General features: G+C 42.1%; 1 protein-coding gene across 2 annotated transcripts in view; it reads right to left on the reverse strand.

Annotated features, from left to right (window-relative positions):
- Window positions 1-1649: 1649 nt before the first annotated feature.
- The window catches only part of mtr (5-methyltetrahydrofolate-homocysteine methyltransferase), a 27923-nt gene continuing 9572 nt past the window's right edge, over window positions 1650-20000 (reverse strand). For both annotated transcript variants that reach the window (XM_079850767.1, XM_079850768.1), the window contains 19 exons: window positions 19895-20000; window positions 19275-19454; window positions 18772-18888; window positions 17300-17440; window positions 15373-15462; window positions 14656-14808; window positions 11887-11988; window positions 11646-11746; window positions 11378-11445; window positions 11040-11160; window positions 10486-10567; window positions 9957-10055; window positions 9742-9817; window positions 9333-9488; window positions 9059-9243; window positions 8344-8544; window positions 4444-4636; window positions 4035-4147; window positions 1650-3096 (listed from right to left, as the gene is read on the reverse strand). The exon at window positions 19895-20000 is cut by the window's right edge and continues 80 nt beyond it. In XM_079850767.1, coding sequence (XP_079706893.1) covers window positions 3010-3096; window positions 4035-4147; window positions 4444-4636; window positions 8344-8544; window positions 9059-9243; window positions 9333-9488; window positions 9742-9817; window positions 9957-10055; window positions 10486-10567; window positions 11040-11160; window positions 11378-11445; window positions 11646-11746; window positions 11887-11988; window positions 14656-14808; window positions 15373-15462; window positions 17300-17440; window positions 18772-18888; window positions 19275-19454; window positions 19895-20000 — 2371 coding nt within the window. In that variant the 3' untranslated portion in view covers window positions 1650-3009. The remainder of the gene's footprint in view (window positions 3097-4034; window positions 4148-4443; window positions 4637-8343; window positions 8545-9058; window positions 9244-9332; window positions 9489-9741; window positions 9818-9956; window positions 10056-10485; window positions 10568-11039; window positions 11161-11377; window positions 11446-11645; window positions 11747-11886; window positions 11989-14655; window positions 14809-15372; window positions 15463-17299; window positions 17441-18771; window positions 18889-19274; window positions 19455-19894) is intronic.

Raw genomic sequence — 20000 nt, forward strand, 5'->3', positions numbered from 1 at the left:
GTTTGCATCCCTGAATAATATGACACGCTAGCACCTGCTCAGCACCTCACAATCAATACAGCCCGCATCCAATCAATCATCCCTCTCTGTGTTACTGTGCATGTGCTGGATCTGCTGTATCATCTGACTGTTAATGCACCACATTTCCCACACTGATCAATTACGACCTATCGATACGCACTGAACTGAATCAAGCCAATCTGCAGTATTTATGCAGCATGACATCAGAGTAAACAGTGTGTGTCTGCAGTGGAGGTGAACAGTGTCTTCATCAGGACTGCAGCTGACACACACACACACACACACACACGCACGCACACTGCATAAGCGCTCGGTTTCCTCACACCCACGTTCAACAGATCCGGACGGATGCCGGTGACTCCCGCAGCATCAGCACCACTGCGGCGCGCACACACACACACACACACACACACACACGCGTGTACTCACGGTCCGCAAGAACTGGATCTCATCTTCGGCCTCTCCGTCCGTCATGGTTCGGCGCGGGTTCGGAGCCTCTCGCTGGACAGATGAAGCTCTCAGGCGCGCGACCGCGGCTCTGATGCGGGTGTAACGGGTGTCTCCTGCCGCGCTCTCATTGGACGGCTGGCATACTCAGAGGGCGGGGTTATGCAGATGAGCGAGCGGCAGCGGCAGGGCGCCCTCTGCTGGTGAACACAGGACCGCTCACACAAGACCCTTAACATACACCGGGCCGGTTGCAGAAACTGCTAGACTAGTCTTACAAGTTAGTCATTTCATTTTTTTTTTTCTTTAAGACTGGTCATAACTTTTTTAGGTCAGTCACATAATTTGGTCTAATTTGAATCCGAAAAGTGAGACTGATTAGGCCTAATTAACTGCTTGTTGGTCAGACTAGTTTTTAAGACAAAGTCTTAATGTTTATCCAACTGGCCCCAGGACTTTCATACCTCAAAATGTTTTGAATTCTGTATGTAAACGAATATGTCCATAAATATTAAACGACAAAGTTCATCCGTATGGAAGCCTATTTCTGCCATAGCCTATAAGAAAAAAATCAAGCTTTGGAAAATCTTAACTATGACACACCAAGTCATAATTTCGACTTTTTATGTCATAATTATGACAGTATGATATTTTTTAAACGGCGAAATTATGGCCCAGCTACGTTAACAATTTAATATAAATAAATATAATACGGATTTTTAAAAATAGTAATTTTATTCACAGACATTAAAATGATTAACTTAGCTAACAACAATAACATTTCATTCATTTCTTACCCCTGAATTAGCGGGACGTGCTTCCCTCTTTTGGTCAGCAAACAAAAACTTCTCGTTTAACTTCATGTTCTCTTCAATTAGACGTGTCAAATCTCTGAAATCACACGATACTCTCGCATATATTATTAATTATAAGCAATTATTCCATAAAGAGGTCGATAGACTAATGTTAGTCAGTCAGCAAAACGAAATGACCGTTATGTTTAAATTACGCGAGTTCGCGGCTTTCTGAGGAGGACAGAATAAGCGCGTTCTGGAGAAGCGCGCGCATTAAAGAAAGTTACTAACAAACCACGTATTAATGATCTGTATGCTTTTCATACTACGCATAACCTTGTTTTAATATTTTTAGCGATAAAATTGGATTTATCCGAAAATTATAATGCGTTTTTACTTATCCAGGTTTTAATAAACTGCAACAGCAAAATACACTTTGTTAATGAAAAATGACATTTCAGCATAATAACACATGGTTATACAAATAAAACTTATAAATAACCTGCAGGGAACGATCAGGGAAGGTCCTTATTCGGTTCCCAAAAAATAACCAAATGGGAACAGTGGAACATCTAAACATGTGTATGTGTTTATAAATGCTTGAAATATTAACATTAAATCTCAAGAATCACTGAATTAACACAATGAGTGCATGTATGAAATATAAAGTGACACTCATGTTGTCTATTAGTGTTACAGCCCATCTTAACTGAGAACAAATGTGATATAATGATACATGATTATAATTCTTACAGGTTTTGACTGCAAGAAGAAAACAAAAGCTGCAAAATCTGCTTCAGACTCAAGAATCATTAATGGACAGAAGAAACTAAACTATTTAAACCCTTCCATAGACCGTTAACTCTTTCTAAACTCTAATAAAACACTATAGTACTGGCTAATATTACACATTAATATATTTTAGGTGTCTTTAATTACTGTGCATTTTTTAAACATAAGTGCACTGTATCGAATTATTCATTTAAAAGTTAAATTCAATATTGGGATAATATTATTAGGATAGAAATATGAGAGTAAAGTGTTAATGTGAGAATGTGTGAACTAAACCTGATGATCTGAAACCCGAAAGATCTCCTTAATGTAAATATAGATACACAATTACAATCATAGCAAACACAGAGTTTGGATTTAGTGCAGATTTATATGAAAATATAGGAAGTACATCTTTCAACATTCATCTAAACAGAAATGTTCACAATGTTTTTTTCAGGTGTGAAATCAACAAACTGAAAAAAAAAATGATTGAAAAAAAAATTAAACACTGATACCGGTTACCGGCTCTTATGATCTAATATTAACACTAAAACTAGGCATTTGCTCTTATGGACCTCGCATACACACACAGTTGAGCATAAAGTCAAACATAGAAAGTTAATACTGAATTTACAGTGTCTAAAAAAACGGATCCGTTTCTATGATGACATCAGAATCTAAAAGAAATAAAGGATCTGCACGAGTCTTTAAGTTAAGATGGTGTTTCTTACCATTATTTTCTATAAATCTAATACAGAGTTTAATAAGAAATCAACCTATAAAACCCACAGGCCTAAAAATAAAGAGTTTGTCACGGTTCCGTTAAAAACAGACGGTCCTCTGACGGCTCCTCTGTAGTGTCAAGATTAAAAGAGGTTTTTGGGACTCTTTGAGATAAAAATCCCCAATCTGGGCCGAAACCGTCGAAACCGAGCGGATGAAGGTCCGTCACAGGAGAGAGAGTTCTCACGGGTCAGTCGGTGTCGTAGCCCAGGACCGGCCCCAACCAGCGCTCCACCTCACACACCGACATCTGCTTCCGGTGCGCGTAATCCTCCACCTGAGTGTGTGAGAGAGAGAGAGTGTGTGTGTGAGAGAGAGAGAGAGAGAGAGAGAGAGAGAGAGAGAGCCCTCACTACTGAGATTGTTATGATTGACAGCTTGGTAACCATAGCAACATTCTGGCATCTCACATTTTTGTTATCCAAAGTCACTTTAGACTCTTATTATATAATGAATTCTAAAAGTATTTTGAATGCATTATTTATGCTTTGTAACGCACCTTATAATGCATTGTGTGATCTCATTAATAAGTTATAATAGATATTCGTTCTATTTATTGAACACCTTTAGAAAGTATAATGCATTAAAACACAGGACAAACAACCCATTGCAGATGAACAAGGAATCTGAAAATATTATAATGCCTTTTAACTGTGGTTACAATTATTGATGAAAAGAGACAATGCATTATAACGAACATTATGAATACATTATACAAAAAGTCCCCCTGTGGTGTAAATCCAGCTTTTAATGTTGTTTATGTGTCTATATGGTGTTTTTAATCTGCTTTAAGACACACCATGTGTAAGTTCATAAGTCGACAGCATTGCTGAGTATTTCCTCGTCACAAACTACCTTGTAACCAATCAGATCAACGTGTGATCGTCAACCAGTGGATCTCTGAGCTGAGTGAGTGAGTGGAGGCGGGGCTCATTTGCATATTCATAGAACCGCGCGTACTAAATTAGGCAAGGGTGTCGAGTTACATTCAAGATATTTGAATGTAAGAAAAAAACTTTAAAATATTTAATTTTGGTGATCAAAGATGAGTTTTAAGGGATAAATTGATTAACTTTAAGCAAAGTCTCACTAAAATAATTATAATTATTTCAATAAATAAAAAATTCAGGGAATATCTCACATGAACCTGCTGCAGCAAACTCATCAGACGGTCCGTCATTCAACAACTATCTGCTGTTAGCGTGAGCTTCATACCTGCTCTTTAGTGATTTTCCCCACAGCGAAATAACAGGATTTGGGGTTGGAGAAGTACAGGCCGGACACGGACGCGGCGGGAGTCATGGCCAGAGACTCGGTCAGAGCGATTCCTGCGGGAACATGAACACACACGTCTGGGTCTTTTCACACTTCATCATCACAGAAACACATGAAAGCAGTCGATGTGCGAGTGAGCCGTCTGACCAATCACAGCCCAGGCCACGCCTACATTCATGCGGATACAAACGCCGTTTTCACATTTATCCACTTTAGAGAGTGTTTTCAGAAAGGTTAGGTTTGACTGATAAAAACGGCGTCTCAGTGTGGACGAGGCCTGAGCACGCACACGGGTGTGAGACAGACGGCCAATGGGAGCGCAGCACTGATGCTTCTCTGCGTCCCGTACCGGTTTTCTCCTGTATGTCGGCCAGTCTCCACATGGTGAGCTTCTCGGTGTGGTCGGGTTGGCTGGGATACCCTGCGGCCGGCCGGATGCCATCGTAGCGCAGCCGGTGGAGGTCAGAGGTCGACAGATCCTCCTCTCCGCTGTAACCCCACCAATCCCTGCGGACGCGAGCGTGCAGCTCCTCCGCGAACGCCTGCAGAGAAACACACGCTCAGACACTGGAGGAAATAACATGTCTTTACTAGAGGCTCTGTTTAAACGGCTCCCACACCTCGGCTAACTCCAACCTCAAGGACTTTCCAGGCCCAACACCCTCAAACTCAAGGAACTAATGTGGGGACACGAATGTGGTGTTCAACAACAAACCTTGAGGTTCCATCGTAGTAGTTTTGTGCGCTTGAACGTCATGGCAACGTACAACACAAAGTAACTCGCGGGGGAAACACTTAACGTAACACGTTAATGCGCATAACTAACCCTAATCAAGCAAGCTAGTGCGCGTAGGCCACGAAGAGTTGGTGAAATAACACATTAGCGGACCGGAGGGAATAATATGGATTTTTTCCCCCAGAAAACTTCTTGCACAAAATAAATTCAAGCACTTTCAAGGACCTGCATCTGTGTGTGTTTATTTCCAAAAACTTTCCAGGGCCTTGAAATATTTTTTTCAGATTCACAAACTTTCAAGTATTTCAAGGACCCGTGGGAACCCTGTTTAAAAAGATTTTATTCATTTGAAGTGAATTATTCAATGAGTTCGACTCGCACCTGATGACCTCACTCGCTTCATCACTGGATGAGTCCGCGTTTTTGAACAAATCTCTTGAATGAATGATTCAATGACTCGCTCATAAAGACTTCATTTGCGCACACGCAATTCTGACTTTATATCTCGCAATTCTGACTTTATATCACAATTCTGACTTTATATCTCGCAATTCTGACGTTATATTTCGCAATTCTGACTATATCTCGCAATTCTGACTTTATATCTCGCAATTCTGACGTTATATTTCGCAATTCTGACTTTATATCACACAATTCTGACTTTATATCTCACAATTCTGACTTTATATCTCGCAATTCTGACTTTATATCTCACAATTCTGACTTTATATCTCGCAATTCTGACTTTATATCTCACAATTCTGACTTTATATCTCGCAATTCTGACTTTATATCACACAATTCTGACTTTATATCTCACAATTCTGACTTTATATCACACAATTCTGACTTTATATCTCGCAATTCTGACTTTATATCACACAATTCTGACTTTATATCACACAATTCTGACTTTATATCTCGCAATTCTGACTTTATATCTCACAATTCTGACTTTATATCTCGCAATTCTGACTTTATATCTCGCAATTCTGACTTTATATCTCACAATTCTGACTTTATATCTCGCAATTCTGACTTTATATCTCGCAATTCTGACTTTATATCACACAATTCTGACTTTATATCACACAATTCTGACTTTATATCACACAATTCTGACTTTATATCTCGCAATTCTGACTTTATATCTCGCAATTCTGACTTTATATCTCGCAATTCTGACTTTATATCTCGCAATTCTGACTTTATATCACACAATTCTGACTTTATATCACACAATTCTGACTTTATATCTCGCAATTCTGACTTTATATCTCGCAATTCTGACTTTATATCTCACAATTCTGACTTTATATCTCGCAATTCTGACTTTATATCTCGCAATTCTGACTTTATATCTCGCAATTCTGACTATATCTCGCAATTCTGACTTTATATCTCGCAATTCTGACTTTATATCTCACAATTCTGACTATATATCACACAATTCTGACTTTATATCTCGCAATTCTGACTTTATATCTCGCAATTCTGACTTTATATCTCACAATTCGGACTTTATATCTCACAATTCGGACTTTATATCTCACAATTCGGACTTTATATCTCACAATTCGGACTTTATATCTCACAATTCGGACTTTATATCTCACAATTCGGACTTTATATCTCACAATTCGGACTTTATATCTCACAATTCTGACTTTATATCTCACAATTCTGACTTTATATCTCACAATTCTGACTTTATATCTCACAATTCTGACTTTATATCACACAATTCTGACTTTATATCTCGCAATTCTGACTTTATATCTCGCAATTCTGACTTTATATCTCGCAATTCTGACTTTATATCTCGCAATTCTGACTTTATATCTCGCAATTCTGACTTTATATCACACAATTCTGACTTTATATCACACAATTCTGACTTTATATCTCACAATTCTGACTTTATATCTCACAATTCTGACTATATATCACACAATTCTGACTTTATATCTCGCAATTCTGACTTTATATCTCACAATTCTGACTATATATCACACAATTCTGACTTTATATCTCGCAATTCTGACTTTATATCTCGCAATTCTGACTTTATATCTCACAATTCGGACTTTATATCTCACAATTCGGACTTTATATCTCACAATTCGGACTTTATATCTCACAATTCGGACTTTATATCTCACAATTCGGACTTTATATCTCACAATTCGGACTTTATATCTCACAATTCTGACTTTATATCTCACAATTCTGACTTTATATCACACAATTCTGACTTTATATCTCGCAATTCTGACTTTATATCTCGCAATTCTGACTTTATATCTCGCAATTCTGACTTTATATCTCGCAATTCTGACTTTATATCTCGCAATTCTGACTTTATATCTCGCAATTCTGACGTTATATCTAGCAATTCTGACGTTATATCTCGCAATTCTGACGTTATATCTCGCAATTCGGACTTTATATCTCGCAATTCGGACTTTATATCTCGCAATTCGGACTTTATATCTCGCAATTCGGACTTTATATCTCGCAATTCGGACTTTATATCTCACAATTCTGACTTTATATCTCACAATTCTGACTTTATATCTCACAATTCTGACTTTATATCTCTCAATTCGGACTTTATATCTCTCAATTCTGACTTTATATCTCACAATTCTGACGTTATATCTCGCAATTCTGACTTTATATCTCGCAATTCTGACTTTATATCTCGCAATTCTGACTTTATATCTCGCAATTCTGACGTTATATCTCGCAATTCTGACGTTATATCTCGCAATTCTGACGTTATATCTCGCAATTCTGACGTTATATCTCGCAATTCTGACGTTATATCTCGCAATTCTGACGTTATATCTCGCAATTCTGACGTTATATCTCGCAATTCTGACGTTATATCTCGCAATTCTGACGTTATATCTCGCAATTCTGACGTTATATCTCGCAATTCTGACTTTATATCTCGCAATTCGGACTTTATATCTCACAATTCGGACTTTATATCTCACAATTCGGACTTTATATCTCGCAATTCGGACTTTATATCTCGCAATTCGGACTTTATATCTCGCAATTCGGACTTTATATCTCGCAATTCTGACTTTATATCTCGCAATTCTGACTTTATATCTCGCAATTCTGACGTTATATCTCGCAATTCTGACTTTATAACTCACAATTCTGACTTTATATCTCACAATTCTGACTTTATATCTCACAATTCTGACTTTATAACATGCAATTCTGACTTTATATCTCACAATTCTGACTTTATATCTCACAATTCTGACTTTATAACACGCAATTCTGACTTTATATCACACAATTCTGACTTTATATCACACAATTCTGACTTTATATCATGCAATTCTGAGATAAAATGTCAGAATTGTGAGATAAGTCGCAATTATCTTTTTTATTTTTTATTCTGTGGCGGAAACAAACTTCCATAGATTTGTACCATTTTAATGCAGAGAAATGTAGAAGTTGGCTGAACGCACTGTGATTTTGAAAGTTTACCTCAGCGAGTCGGTCCGCCAGCGCTTTGACCATGATGCTGTTGTAATCGTCGTTCTGCTGCTCAAACGTCCGGCTGAGTTCTTCCGCTCCGAACACGGACACTGCGAACAGACCCACGTAATCCTGAACGCCGCTGCCGCGAGGAGCCACGAAGTCCGACAGGCACAGGTACGGCTCCGAGCTCGCAGAGTCCTTCTCCGCCTGCGGGAGAACACGTGTGGAAAACATCAGGACTGGAACACGTGATGCATGTGAGCAGAATGAGCTGTGATTGGTCTGTTTGATCTAAGTGGAAACCTTCCCCTCTCTCTCTCTCTCTCGAGTCCAACACTGAAGTGAGTTAAACTACAGTTCATCCACTGGCCACTAGAGACTCAATCCCATAAACCCCCATGTTAAAATGGCCAACTTTACAGCAGAAAACACATGTTTACAGTCTGGTGCTAAAAGTGGTTTTGGTCTATATCGCTAATGTTGCCCTTCATGATGACTGTGAGGGGGGTGAATTTTTGTATAACTCATCCATTTAAATTATATTAAGCCTTAAAGTTCTGCATAATTAAGGGCGTGGCCACTTGAGTGACAGGTGGATTGCTGCTGATGTCACTACTAGCCGTTTGTCTGCTGTCTGTTAGTGTCACGTCACCTCAGCTAATCCGAATCAACTACAACATCTATTTTTTATGTCTATGGTTTTAGAATATGGTTTGATCACCTGCTGTCGGAGGCCGTGGAAGGTGGCGATGTGTGACGTGACATCATCACCGTACAGGATGATGTCATCGCCGTCACTCTGAGCGCGCCAGAATCCCAGAATCCCCCGGGCCTGAAGACCTCCGTTGTCAATCAAGCGGTTCAGCAGCTTCACAGCATCATCATGGACACGCCGAGCCTCCTCTCCTGAAACACACACACACACACACATTAGAGAGGTCACCCACGCTGACCTCTGACCTCCATACGCTGACCCTGCAGCCAATCAGACGCACCCACGGTTTTGTCCTTGAATATTTTGGGGTATCCACGGTTGGGGTATTTGCCCCTCAGCTGCCACACGTCAAAGAAGGGCTTCCAGTCGATGAAGTCCACCAGCTTACGCAGGTCATACGAGTCAAACACGCGTGTGCCCAAGAACTGCGGCCGCACTGAGAGAAAACACACACACACACACACACTCCTGATATAACTAACACTATAGAGCAATTCTCTGTCATTTCTGAAACTGAGATACTACACACACACACACTCACTCTCTATCTCACTCAAACACTCACACACTCACTCACCCACTCACACACTCACACTCTCTCACTCCCTCACACTCTCTCCCTCTCTCTCTCGCTCCCTCTCTCTCTCTCACTCCCTCGCTCCCTCTCTCCCTCTCGGGTTTACACACACCTGGTCTGGTCTGCGAGAGCCAGTCTATGTGCAGGCCCTTCTCTCGCGCTCGACTCAGAGACAAGAAGCGTCTGTCCTGGAGGAAACAAACACACCATCACACTCACACACACACTTCAGTCTGTGCACTGAAGCATCTGTCACACAGAATAACTCTCTGTGTGTGTAAAAGCATAACTGGTATATGTGCATAACATGTCATGTGACCGTCAGACCTTCAGGGAGTCGTAGTGATCGTGTCGGATGTCTTCATACTCGTCTCGGAGCTCCTCAAAGTAATCCTCACGCACGGCTTCATCCAGCAGCTGAGAGCACTGCAGAGTCATCATCATATCATCATCATCATCATCATCATCATCATCATCATTTCATATCATATCATATCATCATCATCATCATCATAACCATCATCATAACCATCACCATCATCATTTCATATCATATCATCATCATATCATCTCCTCATCCTCATCATCATCTTCATCATCAGAAGCAGCCCAACCAGTAGAAGCTTGCATTCTCATAAAGGCAATATTGATATTTTTTATCAAATAGAGAGAGAGCGAGAGAGAGAGCGAGAGAGAGAGCGAGAGAGATAGAGAGAGAGAGAGAGAGAGAGAGAGAGAGAGATAGAGAGAGAGATAGAGAGAGAGAGAGAGAGAGAGAGAGAGAGAGAGAGAGAGAGAGAGAGAGAGAGAGAGAGAGAGAGAGCGAGAGAGAGAGAGAGAGAGACATGTGTCTCACCACTACTACGCTGCGGGACGCGTCCAGCACATGAACGACGGGTGAGTTGTAGCGCGGGGCGATTCTCACCGCCGTGTGAGTCCTGTCAAAACACACACACACACACACACACACACACACACACACACACACACACACACACACACACAGAGGATTTTCTGTCAGTTCATCCACAGTAACCAGACGAATGCATTCAGTACTGTAAAAACCTGTTTTACTAAATGAACGAACTTAAAGAACTGACAGGATCATTTAGAAATTTCAGAGCATCATCAGTGTAATTAACAGAAACATTTAGAGGCAATAACTCAATCTCACTCAAACATTATAAAATATGACAATTCTGAGTGATGATGCAAATGAATCAGTGAATCAGAATGAGACTGGAAAAGAGTCCAGCTAAACAACTGCGTCTGCTACTGATATTTAAATAAGAGACTCCAATAAAGCATCTTCAGAAGAATCGTGACGAGTCTCATGACACGATGGCCACATAAAACTGCTTCCCTTCATCCCTGTAAGCGCATGTAAACCTCTCGGGAACGGAGCCGTACTTGGACGTGGTCGCCCCCCCGATCAGCAGAGGAATCTTCAGGCCCAGACGCTCCATCTCTTTGGCCACATGAATCATTTCATCCAGAGACGGAGTGATGAGGCCAGAGAGCCCGATGACATCTACACACACAGAGAATCAGGCGTGTGTGAACACACTCATTCAGAGAGGAGAATATGGAAGCAAAGTAATGCAAGCCCTAAAAATACAATGCATTCAAATGCAGTCACAGTTAATGCAATGCATGTTTTATTCAATTAGTGCAATTCAACAAGCTTTTCTGTTTCAAAAACATTTATCATTATTGTACTTCCACAGGAGAGCATCACACACACACACCGGCTTTGTTTTGAATGGCCTCCCGCAGGATTCTGTCACAGGGAATCATCACTCCCAGATCAATGACCCTAAGGACACACACACACACACACACACACACACACACAGCGTCGGGTTAGAATGACTGATGGCAGCGTTTACTCATCTGACTTCAAACATCTGCTACAACTGAACGGACACTAAATACAAATCATACGCCAGGAGCAGGGCTTAAACACACACACACACACACACACACACACACACACACACACACACACACACTCACCTGAAGTTGTTGCATCCCAGCACGACTCCCACAATGTTCTTGCCGATATCATGAACGTCTCCCTTCACCGTGGCCAACAGAACCGTCCCCTGATACGGGTCCTGCAGAGCCAGCGCACACACACGCACACGCACACACACACACACACACACACACACACACACACAGTAACTGTCCCGTCATGCTCTCTGAGAATCAGATCTGTGATCATCATCAGGTTGTTCTTCATCATCACACTCACCGCGTCTTCATCAGATCCCGACATCATCTCCTGTCTCTCCTTCTCCATGAAGGGAATCAGATGCCCGACCGCTTTCTTCATCACACGCGCTGATTTGATCACCTGATGACACACACACACACACCGGACCTGTGATGGACTCCACTACTGTCTCTGACTCTCACTCACTCTCCTCTATACCATAAAATAACTATTTTTGAATCCACATTTTTTCTTAAAGTAAAGAACATTTCAATAATCTAAAGAATTTGTGTCCACTATAAAGAACCTTTAGTTGCTCTTTAGAAGATGTTAAAGCCTCTTCATGAAGCTTTATTTTTAACCACTTGTAATAAAGTTTTTGTTATAAAACTTATTTTTATTTAGTTTTTCTCTCTCTCTCGGGTGTGTGTCTAAGAGTGTGTAGTCATGCCTTCGTTTGCTAGGCTTGGTAAATGTTTTTATAGATGTATGAAGGGGTGTCACCATATATCGCAATACGAAAATGCAAAAATATGTATCGTGGATAGTGACAATATGTATTGTGTATAGTTCACCCAAAATAAAAATGAAAAAAATGCAAGTTTTCAGAGTTTTAGTGTCAATAGTACAACCCGAATTCCGGAAAAGTTGGGACGTTTTTTAAATTTTAATAAAATGAAAACTAAAAGACTTTCAAATCACATGAGCCAATATTTTATTCACAATAGAACATAGATAACATAGCAAATGTTTAAACTGAGAAAGTTTACAATTTTATGCACAAAATGAGCTCATTTCAATTTTGATTTCTGCTACAGGTCTCAAAATAGTTGGGACGGGGCATGTTTACCATGGTGTAGCATCTCCTTTTCTTTTCAAAACAGTTTGAAGACGTCTGGGCATTGAGGCTATGAGTTGCTGGAGTTTTGCTGTTGGAATTTGGTCCCATTCTTGCCTTATATAGATTTCCAGCTGCTGAAGAGTTCGTGGTCGTCTTTGACATATTTTTCGTTTAATGATGCGCCAAATGTTCTCTATAGGTGAAAGATCTGGACTGCAGGCAGGCCAGTTCAGCACCCGGACTCTTCTACGACGAAGCCATGCTGTTGTAATAGCTGCAGTATGTGGTTTTGCATTGTCCTGCTGAAATAAACAAGGCCTTCCCTGAAATAGACGTTGTTTGGAGGGAAGCATATGTTGCTCTAAAACCTTTATATACCTTTCAGCATTCACAGAGCCTTCCAAAACATGCAAGCTGCCCATACCGTATGCACTTATGCACCCCCATACCATCAGAGATGCTGGCTTTTGAACTGAACGCTGATGACACGCTGGAAGGTCTCCCTCCTCTTTAGCCCGGAGGACACGGCGTCCGTGATTTCCAACAAGAATGTCAAATTTGGACTCGTCTGACCATAAAACACTATTCCACTTTGAAATAGTCCATTTTAAATGAGCCTTGGCCCACAGGACACAACGGCGCTTCTGGACCATGTTCACATATGGCTTCCTTTTTGCATGATAGAGCTTTAGTTGGCATCTGCTGATGGCACGGCGGATTGTGTTTACCGACAGTGGTTTCTGAAAGTATTCCTGGGCCCATTTAGTAATGTCATTGACACAATCATGCCGATGAGTGATGCAGTGTCGTCTGAGGGCCTGAAGACCACGGGCATCCAATAAAGGTCTCCGGCCTTGTCCCTTACGCACAGAGATTTCTCCAGTTTCTCTGAATCTTTTGATGATGTTATGCACTGTAGATGATGAGATTTGCAAAGCCTTTGCAATTTGACGTTGAGGAACATTGTTTTTAAAGTTTTCCACAATTTTTTTACGCAGTCTTTCACAGATTGGAGAGCCTCTGCCCATCTTTACTTCTGAGAGACTCTGCTTCTCTAAGACAAAGCTTTTATAGCTAATCATGTTACAGACCTGATAATTAATCACTAGATGTTCTCCCAGCTGAATCTTTTCAAAACTGCTTGCTTTTTTAGCCATTTGTTGCCCCCGTGCCAACTTTTTTGAGACCTGTAGCAGGCATTACATTTTAAATGAGCTAATTAAGTGGATAAAAGTGTATAATTTCTCAGTTTAAACATTTGCTACGTTATCTATGTTCTATTGTGAATAAAATATTGGCTCATGTGATTTGAAATTCCTTTAGTTTTCATTTTATTAAAATTTAAAAAACGTCCCAACTTTTCCGGAATTCGGGTTGTACATTAAACTACTATATAATGTTGAATATAATGTATAATAATGCAATGGAGGAATATATGTGTGTCCTGATAATGCCAGATATCCAGTAAAAGTGTCCTACATTATTTTAAATATATCTAGTCAGTGACAGTGAAAGCATATTCATCTACAATAATTCAGTGTTTTCAGCTTCAGAATCATGAATATTGTTATTCTGGCGTCTCTATTGTCCTGTATTGGGTTTCAGCACCAAGAATATTCATTTACACACACAATGTAAAACTAAATCTGGCATTTCAATCAACAGAACATTTTTTGATAACTTTTATCATATGTCTTGGAGTATTGCAGTAATATTGCATCGTGAGTTCAGTATCGTGAGTTCAGTATCGTGACATGAGGGAATCGTTACACCCCATATGTATGTATTGATTATAAACTGTGATGCACTTTGGGCAACAACGTTGCTATTAAATGTGAAGAAGTTGAAGTTGCTCCACGTCTTCGGCTTCTCTGCTGATGTAAGCGAGCTTATCAATATGAACTGATACCATCATCTTCATCATCATCATCATCAGTGTTTCATTGAGGTGTGTGTGTCTCTGGTACCTGTGGTAAGAACATCTTCCCGGCCCCGAACAGATCTCCGACCGTCTTCATGCCGTTCATGAGCGGCCCCTCGATCACATGCAGCGGCCGGGGATACCGGTCCGAGTGAAGACGCGCCTCCTCAGTGTCCTCCACCACATGCTTCTCTATTCCCTGAGAACAGACACACACACATGCACACACACACACACACACAGCTTCATTATGTCCGGTCCATAGACTGTAAAAACATACGGGTGTTTCTGAAGCCCAAAGTGGGCGGAGCCGGCCGTCGCCATCTTGGCCTCGCGTCACTCCCGGATAAACGACAATGTGCGGCGAGGCGGATTAGTGGCCACGCCCTTAATTATGCAGAACTAGTCTTAGGTCTTAATATAATTTAAACGGATGAGTTATAAAAATGTCCCCCCTCACAGTCGTCATGAAGGGCAACATTAGCGATATAGACCAAAACCACTTTTAGCACCAGACTGTAAACATGTGTTTTCTGCTGTAAAGTTGGGAATTTTAACATGCGTGTCTATGGGATTGAGTCTCTTCTGCAGCCGGCCTCTAGTGGCCAGTGGAGGAACTGCAGTTTAAGTCTCTTCAGTGTTGGACTCGAGAGAGAGAGGGAAGGTTGCCGCTTAGTCTGGTCTCTCTATCCTCTGATTGTGTGTTATGCGCAGTGAAAGGAAGTGTGTGTGTGTGTGTGTGTGTGTGTGTGTGTGGACTGACCTTGATGAGTGCGTACTCCAGCCGCTCCTCCACGCTGCCGCTCCTCCACTCATCCGTCTGAACAACCTTCTTTCCTCCTTTAGCGTTATTCTACACACAGCAGAAAACGACAACATGAGGAACACAGACTGACACTTCGGTCCACAACAGTTGATCTCAGCGCTTCCACATATTTCACAGGTGCATGAGCTCAGATCAATGAGGCCTGCAATCTGTCAGCTCCACAAGACACACAAACCCTGTGCTAATCGAAAGAAAAACTTGGATAAAAAGATAGAGTCCAATATTTGGCGATGCCACAGAATAATGAGAGATCTACAAGTCATTTAAAAGGTGGGTCATTTTTGACCCAGATACCAACTTAGGTCAAGGATTTTAAGCACAGCTCAAGGGTTACATCAACACACTCCTTCATTAAAGTTTAAAGTACAAATTAATCCAATTAAAACAAGCATGAAGCACTTCTCAAGTAAGTCAAAGGTTTTTGCACCAAACCAAATCCATTAGCATCAAGATCTGGGGCCGCATGTATAAAGAAGCTCAGAGTAAAATTTATCTCAAGTGTGTCAAAATACTAAGATTACTCAAGAATAAGATTCATGAATGTTCCTAAGTGTTAAGACTAGGGCTCAGCTCTCAGTGCTGGAGAGGTCTCCTAGCCTAGTTAGGAGAAACAAGATGGCAGCAGAGAGGAGGAGACACAAACTTTCCAACGAACATATGCACATGTATATGATGTAGGCTATCTTATATTGACAGGCAGTTAAATAAACGATACAGGCTTGATCGTAAAGGTTTTCTTTTTGTAACTGAGCTTGTAAGAAATGAACTAACTCCTCCCACTCTACTAATTAGTGCTCTGACTGCAGTGATGAAAAGAAATAATGACATTTTTGACTCAAAGCACTGCTATACGATATGCTTACAAAATCTTTTTTACATTTTCAATAATCTTTGGGTAAAGGGTGCAGATGTCAGTTGTCCCGGGCTGCTCAACACTTAAGGCCAATACTGTGGCAGTTCACTGACTTTCCAACTGATCTTCAAAAGCAAGCCACTTTCATGAGGATTGCAAGCTTCACTCCAACTGTAAATGAGTATCAATAGAAAATGATTCCGTAGCACTTTTAATTTTTTTTTTTAAATAAATGTAAGTATTGAAATAAATTTTTAATTCTTAATTAGGTGATTTTATTCTAATTACATTGGTGTTATGCTGCTGTGACCTCAGGCTCACTATGGGCTGAAACAGAGGTTGAGGACGGCCATTTTGAGTTGACATCGTTGTAGTGATTAGTTTGCAGCACTTCAGAATCAGTCTCAGACTTTACTGTTGCTTTCAGCTTCTTTATAAAAGTCTCCTACTCTTAGAAAAGTCCTACTTTTTACTAAGAATTGTTTGACACTTAAAACAAAGCTGAGGACTATTCTTAAGAGCCTTTCTGAGAAGTTTTATACACACGGGCCCTGGGTCTTTTTTGTTCAGGAACGCAGGTCTCGGGTTCTGGTTCTGGTTTAGAGCGGAAGGTTCTGGTTCTGAGCGGATGGTTCTGGTTTAGAGTGGATGGTTCTGATTCGGATCAGATGGTACCGATCTCGGGTTCTGGTTCTGGTTTAGATCAGATGGTACCGGTCTCAGGTTCTGGTTCTGGTTTAGAGCGGATGGTTTTGGTTCTGAGCGGATGGTTCTGGTTTAGAGCGGATGGTTCTGGTTTAGAGTGGATGGTTCTGGGCGGATGGTTCTGGTTCTGAGCGGATGGTTCTGGTTCTGAGCGGATGGTTCTGGTTCTGGTTTAGATCAGATGGTACCGGTCTCAGGTTCTGGTTCTGGTTTAGAGCGGATGGTTTTGGTTCTGAGCGGATGGTTCTGGTTCTGGTTTGGATCAGATGTTACCGATCTCGGGTTCTGGTTCTGGTTCTACAGTACCTGAGCGTACAGCAGGAGCTTCTCTGTGGCGTCTGGGTCTCGGTTCCAGATGATGTTCTCACAGAGCAGCAGGAGCTCTTTATCGATGTCGTCATACACCGGCAGATTACCAGCGTTCACGATCCCCATGTCCATGCCATCCTGCACACACACACACACACACACACACACGTTTACTGTTACTCATGTGTTTGTACAAGGATAAACCTTCTTATCCACTAAATATCCTGATCCCGGTTTCAAGACTGCAGTTTTAGGACACTAGTGTGTTTGTATGTATAACAGTTTTAACTGTAAACCACTGAGCTGAGACTGAGATTAGGCTGAGACTGAGCTGAGACTGAGCTGAGACTGAGCTGAGACTGAGCTGAGACTGAGACTGAGCTGGACTGAGACTGAGACTGAGCTGGACTGAGCTGAGACTGAGCTGAGACTGAGACTGAGCTGGACTGAGACTGAGACTGAGCTGGACTGAGCTGAGACTGAGCTGAGACTGAGCTGGACTGAGCTGAGACTGAGTCGTGACTGAGCTGAGACTGAGTCGTGACTGAGACTGAGCTGAGACTGAGACTGAGCTGAGACTGAGCTGGACTGAGCTGAGACTGAGCTGGACTGAGTCGTGACTGAGACTGAGCTGAGACTGAGACTGAGCTGAGACTGAGCTGGACTGAGCTGAGACTGAGTCGTGACTGAGACTGAGCTGAGACTGAGACTGAGCTGAGACTGAGCTGGACTGAGCTGAGACTGAGCTGGACTGAGTCGTGACTGAGACTGAGCTGAGACTGAGTCGTGACTGAGACTGAGTCGTGACTGAGACTGAGTCGTGACTGAGACTGAGTCGTGACTGAGACTGAGTCGTGACTGAGACTGAGTCGTGACTGAGACTGAGCTGGACTGAGCTGAGACTGAGCTGAGACTGAGCTGGACTGAGCTGAGACTGAGTCGTGACTGAGCTGAGACTGAGTCGTGACTGAGACTGAGCTGAGACTGAGACTGAGCTGAGACTGAGCTGGACTGAGCTGAGACTGAGCTGGACTGAGTCGTGACTGAGACTGAGCTGAGACTGAGTCGTGACTGAGACTGAGTCGTGACTGAGACTGAGTCGTGACTGAGACTGAGCTGAGACTGAGCTGAGACTGAGCTGAGACTGAGCTGAGACTGAGACTGAGCTGAGACTGAGCTGAGACTGAGACTGAGCTGGACTGAGACTGAGACTGAGCTGGACTGAGCTGAGACTGAGCTGAGACTGAGCTGAGACTGAGCTGAGACTGAGCTGGACTGAGCTGAGACTGAGTCGTGACTGAGACTGAGCTGAGACTGAGACTGAGCTGAGACTGAGCTGGACTGAGCTGAGACTGAGCTGGACTGAGTCGTGACTGAGACTGAGCTGAGACTGAGTCGTGACTGAGACTGAGTCGTGACTGAGACTGAGCTGAGACTGAGCTGAGACTGAGACTGAGACTGAGACTGACCTTGATGGCGTGGTAGAGAAACACTCCATGCATGGCTTCCCTGATGACCTCCATCCCTCTGAAGGAGAACGAGAGGTTGGAGAGGCCACCGCTGATCCTGGCGCCCGGCAGACTCTCCTACACACACACACACACACATTTAACAGTTTAAGTCCACTTAAAATAAACGATTTACAGGGACATAAATATTATAGATGCAGTCAAATACATGTAGAAAATCATGGATAACCATCACACACACACACACACCTGACCCCTAAACCTACCCATCACACATTGAGTGTGAGACAGACCTTGATGCTCTGTGTGTGTGTGTGTGTGTGTGTGTGTGTGTATGAGTGTGTGCGCGCGTGTGTGTGTGTGTGTGTGTGTGTCTCTGAGTGTGTGTGTGCGTGTGAGTGTGTAAGTGAGTGTGTCTCTGAGTGTGTGTGTGTGTGTGCGTGAGTGTGTCTCTGAGTGTGTGTGTGTGTGTGTGTGTGTGTGTGTGTGTGTGTGTGTCAGACCTTGATGCTGCGTGTGGCTTTGATGAAGTTGACGGCGTACATGCAGTGCTCCTCCATGCCGGTGCCGATGGTCAGAATGTTCGGGTCAAAGATGATGTCATTGGGGTTGAAGCCCGCCTTATTGATCAGGAGCTGATAGGCTCTCGCGCAGATCCGCACCTTCTGATCCGTTTCAGTCGCCTGGACACACACACACACACACACACACACACACACACACACACACACACACACACACACACAGATAGATGCACTTTTATGGACTTCAAACAGAAACGATCATTCACTGCCATTATAAAGCTGGGAAGAGCCAGGACATTTTTTAATATAACTCTGATTGTATTCGTCTGAAAGAAGAATGTCATACACACCTAGGATGACTTGAGGGTGAGTAAATCATGGGCTAATTTACATTTTTGGGTGAACTATCCCTTTAAAGAACTAGTTCACTCAGACTTTCTTTTTTGTGGAAAACACAAAGGAAGATACTTTGAGGAATGTCGTTTTTGTCCATATAATGAAAGTCAATGGGGTCCAAAATTGTTCGGTTCCCAACATTCATCAAAATTGGAATCAACACTAATTAAATCAACTCAAACAGTAATCTGCCAGTAACGCACCTGTCCTTCCTCATCGAAGGCCATGATGACCACGGCGGCGCCGTAGCGCCGGACCTGACGAGCTCGCCGCAGGAACTCCTCCTCGCCCTCCTTCAGGCTGATGCTG

This window comes from Squalius cephalus (genome assembly GCF_949319135.1).
Source record: "Squalius cephalus genome assembly, chromosome: 19".
In the NCBI taxonomy this organism is placed as follows: Eukaryota; Metazoa; Chordata; class Actinopteri; order Cypriniformes; family Leuciscidae; genus Squalius; species Squalius cephalus.